Here is a 4,979-nt window from a genome sequence, read left to right on the forward strand (position 1 = left end):
TTTGTTGACCAAAAAGACAAGAGAACCAAAGTTGAAGAAACCTATGTACAATCACCAGGCAGGTACCAAACTAGGTATGTTGTGCATCAAGATGTTGAAAACAGTCCTATGAAATATGGAAGAGGCTCAGCATCAACGGCAACACCGAGGAAAAATGCAACTGAATCGGGAGGCAGCCCAAGCAGTAGCAATTCGCGCAGGCAGACTAGGTCACAAGTTGCTGCAGCTATAGTGATAAATAAAACAGAGATACAGGAAGGCTCAGTCAGATGTAAGACCAAATTTGAGGAGGAAAATTCAGCACCAAGGACACTGACGATAGATGTGCCTCAATCCGCTGCACATGATCCTATGAATAGAAAGCTCATCTTCAAAAGCTCTGAATCAAAAAAAGGGAAGAAGCAATCAGACGGGCTGCAGATCCTCCGTTATTTGATCTCGACACTCCTCAGATGACAATGACCAAGGTGAAGGAACTGAAAATGAACAGAACAATGTTGATGGAACTGCAGCTAGGAAGGAAGAGTTAGTTCAAGAACGCATGAATCCAAAGTCGAAACAAGCAGCATCTAGCATTACACCAGTGCCTCATGAGTACGAAAAAAGGATTTCCAAGCCAGGACAGTATGCGAAATCACCTTTTGTCAACTCACAATCTAGTAGAACATTTATTGTCAGTAAGTCTATTGATGAGGTGTACAACATGGTCTGCCAGCATGGATGGAAACATGCACCAAGGGACCCTTTCAACAAGGAAATAGTTATAGACCTGGATGACATATATGTTAGTCTCGGTGACCTAGCCGAATCTGTTAGGCCACGAAATAAGTTGTACAACACTGTTGCAGATATTGGAATCAACATCATCAAAAGGGAAAATCAAAACCCAAAGAAGGTCATTATGCCTCTGCGTATAGCTGTAAGTCATGTTCTCTTTTTTCTCTTCTCTTTTATGGCTAATCAAAATAGTACTTGGAATTAGTGCAACTCATTTGAACCTTTTTGTTCTTCTCTTCTCCATAGTAACTGGTTTACTTTTTAACTGTTCGAACAGTCGTACCTAATTGAGGGACGTGATAACCTCAAGGAAGTAACCCGATGTTTCGAGAACAGTCCATCAAACAGATTTTATCACAAAGACATTGTAAGTACTAACCTGATTTCTTTTTATTAATAATCATTTTCCTGACCAATCCTTTTACTGGAATGTTATCTTTTTTGATTCCTCATCACGATCCCACCTCTTTTTTGTTACATTACAGGTTTTCTTCCCTACACTTCAAGCTTTTCCTGGAACACCCAGGGATTCATCAGGCCATTACTGGCTTGTTAAACTGAACATCAAAGCTCAGAGGTTCGAGATATATGATTCACTAGGAAACAATGTCGAGCCTGTAAACATGCATGCTTGCCACTTGCTAATTGCCGGCATAAAGACTAACTGGACCAGAGAGTATTCGAACTCAAAGATAAAGATCATGGACCGGTCTATAGAGATAATTGATAGCCCGCACCAAAACAATGGGTAAGCTTCATAATACTTTTCAATTCAAAGTATAACAAACTGGGATTGCATTTATTTTTTTGGAACAATGTAACTTTAAATTTTCTAAATTTCATTTGCTGTTTTAACAGACTGACTGAACACATTTTATTTTTCCTCTCCCAGGTATGACTGTGGTTTTTTCACACTGAAGAATCTTGAAGCATGCCCAAGCAGACCCCAGCAACATACTCACAAAAAGACATTCCAAATATAAGGAAGCTGTACACAGATAAATGGCTGCGTTTCACGAAGAAAGCAAATTGGCAGTTATTTGTCTAGATAAGGTGGTCATGTGGTAATGCATATCTCTAACCATGCTCTTTTTTTTTCTATTTCTGTTTTTTTGTTACATATGTCTCAATACTGTCTTTGCATAATTACTTTATTTTTATTCTATCAAAAAGAAGTTAACAAATGCAATATAAGAAAAAGTTGACAATCATAAGATACATTTCCCATCAGAAACATACTGTCTGAAAACTCATTTAAATATTCGCAAAAGGTCTCATACAAATTTTCCGACAAGGTAACATGAGGCCTGTAATGTAACACATCTTTTTTAATCAAACACAATGTCCTCTTTTTCTTATATATTCTTCTTTTTCAAATCAATGAAAAAGGCCCAACAAACTGTACTTCTCTGGATTTGCTAGTCGCACCTCGCACGTACGAGCATCGTGACCTGGTTGCTTGCACACACCACAAAGACCTTGTTTTGGTTTCTGTAGTTGTATGCCACCTTTCTTTCTTTTTGAACCTGGGAGCCCTTTTGTCGATGACATTGGTGGGTTCCTAGCTTTCCGATTCTCCACAGTAGCAGCATCTTCTTTCATAGGTACACTTTCTTGTGAATCATTAGCAGGGCTGGTGTTCACTGGATGCTTTGCGCTCTTCTTTTTTTTAGTGCATCAGCAGCAGCTTTTTTCAAATCTGCCATCTCTTTCTCCATTGCTCTCATGTGCCGTTCAGCTATTTCATTAGTTTTCTCTGAGGCCGCTAAACCAACAGCAAGCTTAGCAAAATCACTGCAAATGTTACCATACCTAAGCAATCTCATATGTTTTCTAGACAGTTTCTAGCCAACAGGCTTTTCTTGCCTCTCATCCCGCGGTGCAACTATGTCGGGAGGGGGTAGACACCACCTGGGTAGGATGTAGTGCTCTGGGTATTTTGTAACCATCCCTAGATGTGACATAACTTTCATTGCATGGCAGCACAGGATACCATCCCTGTTAATTTTGCAACATTCACAATTGTAGATCCCATTAGCTACATCAGCATCGACATGATAACTCCTCCTACCGTACCCGCGCACGGATCCTTGTATTGGGAAAACCTCATGAATGCTCCGTTGTTCAGTAACACCAATGTCACGAACATTGTAGGATGTAATTGCGAAGCTCAAGCTGAAAGCGGTTGTAGATGGGCATGGTGTATGTCTGAAGGATCTGCTTCTCCATAGAAAGTCTCCCCAAAGCCTAACTGTCTTATCATCACCATAAAACTCATGACCATCTTCAGTTACATCAATTCTTTCCTGCAGTTTCATGTACTGCTTGAAGAAACGAGCAAGACTGTCATGTGGATGAACATACTTCTTAAGAACAGCATTGAGCCCTTCACTTCTAGATGTAGTTTGAAGGAACGGGAAAAACCGGTGGCGGAAATATGCTGGCACAAAATACTCACGCGGATCATAGAGGTCAAGAAAATGTGTGTTATCTGCAACCCCATGCGTTTCCACCATATTTGCCCATCTTTGTTCAAACTCTTCCGGTGTCATGCTCTAGTCAATCACATCATTGAACTCTAAACTCAAATCTTCTCTTTTAGCAACAAAAGTACCAAGTTTTTCCTGAACTTTTTGCATTATGTGCCATCTGCAGAACCTGTGTATTATGCCAATAAACACAATGAGGATAGTAGTTCTGATAGCTGCATCTTGATCAGTAATGATGTTCAATGGATGTAGCATATCCATTGCCTCTAAAAAGCGCTCAAACAACCACACAAAATTCACAGAAGACTCATTCCTCACAAAACCACAACCAAGCTGGATGGATTAACCATATCTGTTTATTCCAATGAAAGGAGCACATGGCATGCTGTACTGGTTTGTCATGATTGTTGTATCGAAGGAAATACAGTCATTGTACAGGGGGAAGACATCTCTTGCTTTGCTATCCACCCAGAATAGGTTCTCCACTTTATTTTCTGCATCTAGCTTGAACTTGTAGAAAAATCTAGGATCATCTTTCTTGATTTCTTCAAAGTACTCTAGCAGTTCTGGAATATCTTTAATTCTGTCATAGTTCACTAGTTTTGCAGTGTAGTTACTAACTGTTTTGCTGTTGTATGGGACATTCTGCTTGCTTCCATATAGCTCCCCCATGATTTCCATGATTCTTCCTGAAGTAAGGTTTACTTCATGGAACAAGTCGATAAACTTTTTCTCTTCTGTAGGGATCTTGTTGTGGGACCTCAAGTACTTCTTCAGCGCAAATTTGTCAATCACCTCGTGTGTATGCACCTCAACAAACTGGGTAACTTTCCATCTAGCACCATCACGTTTTACTCGAAGCTTTGCTTTGCAGTCGGTCAGCACAGTTAGCTTACGATTCCTCTGCTTAACTGGGACCGCTTCTTCTTCCCGAGGCTTCCCAGATTTGTTGCACACATAAACAAATTTATCCAGCTCTCCATCTTTAGCACACCTCCTAGATGATTCTATCTTCACTGAAAAACCAATGTGATGAGCATATATATTGTAGTGTTGCAAAGCTAGATCAGGTGTGTCGAACATCATGCCAACAAATGGAACCTTTGGAACATATCCTTCAGGTGTTGACTCAACCTCAGCTTCACCATCAGTTTCCTCACTGGAAAGTGTAACACCAGTCTGTGCACGCGAATCAGCTTGCTGATCATTGTTTGAAGGACCCGCTTCATCTCCTTGGGGATCAACATGATGGCCTCCGACTTCTGGTGGCTGCCCAGCATGTTGATCAGCTGATGTACTAGCTTCAGGAGTTGCATTGAGATCGATGCCACCAAACCAGTATTCAAATCCACGAGCCCTTGGCATTCTTCTTCAAACAAATATCTGCATGGAATCAATGTCATGAATCATTAAGATATTTTTTGCAGACCATTTTTAGAGTAAACTACATCTCTTTTTTACCAACCTACTTTTAATCATTTCTTTGTGGCTGCCATAGTTTATTTACTGGTAGGTGCATGTACTGGTAGATTTTTTTGCATGAACATGATAGTTTTGTGTTCATTACTGGCAGCTATAGCTGTGTAAGTGCATGTAACATACTAGATGCAGATACTTAAAGATTTTCATGCTGTCATATTTTCCAAGAAATAACATTCTCCCTCTTTTATTTTCCCCGTTACAGATGCAAGCTGTAAACAACTTCCGCTGAAA

At 40.1% G+C, this 4,979-nt stretch overlaps 1 protein-coding gene across 1 annotated transcript; it reads right to left on the minus strand.

Moving 5' to 3' along the window:
• Positions 1-2,621: 2,621 nt before the first annotated feature.
• LOC127310865 (uncharacterized) lies at positions 2,622-4,631 on the minus strand. Its single transcript, XM_051341495.1, has 2 exons — positions 3,692-4,631; positions 2,622-3,217 (listed from the first exon to the last, which is right to left on the minus strand). Exons 1-2 carry the CDS (start codon positions 4,629-4,631, stop codon positions 2,622-2,624), a joined length of 1,536 nt encoding a protein of 511 aa, XP_051197455.1.
• Between the last annotated feature and the right edge of the window lie 348 nt (positions 4,632-4,979).

This window comes from Lolium perenne, chromosome 6 (genome assembly GCF_019359855.2).
Source record: "Lolium perenne isolate Kyuss_39 chromosome 6, Kyuss_2.0, whole genome shotgun sequence".
NCBI lineage: Eukaryota > Viridiplantae > Streptophyta > Magnoliopsida > Poales > Poaceae > Lolium > Lolium perenne.

What these genes read in the sequence shown, in the direction of transcription:
- LOC127310865 (XM_051341495.1), bottom strand. Translation starts at nt 4,631, where the DNA reads ATGCCAAGGGCTCGTGGATTTGAATACTGGTTTGGTGGCATCGATCTC. An exon ending in CTTCCCCCTGTACAATGACT is followed by an intron (nt 3,218 to 3,691) that starts GTATTTCCTTCG and finishes ATTTTGTGCCAG; the next exon opens with CATATTTCCGCCACCGGTTT.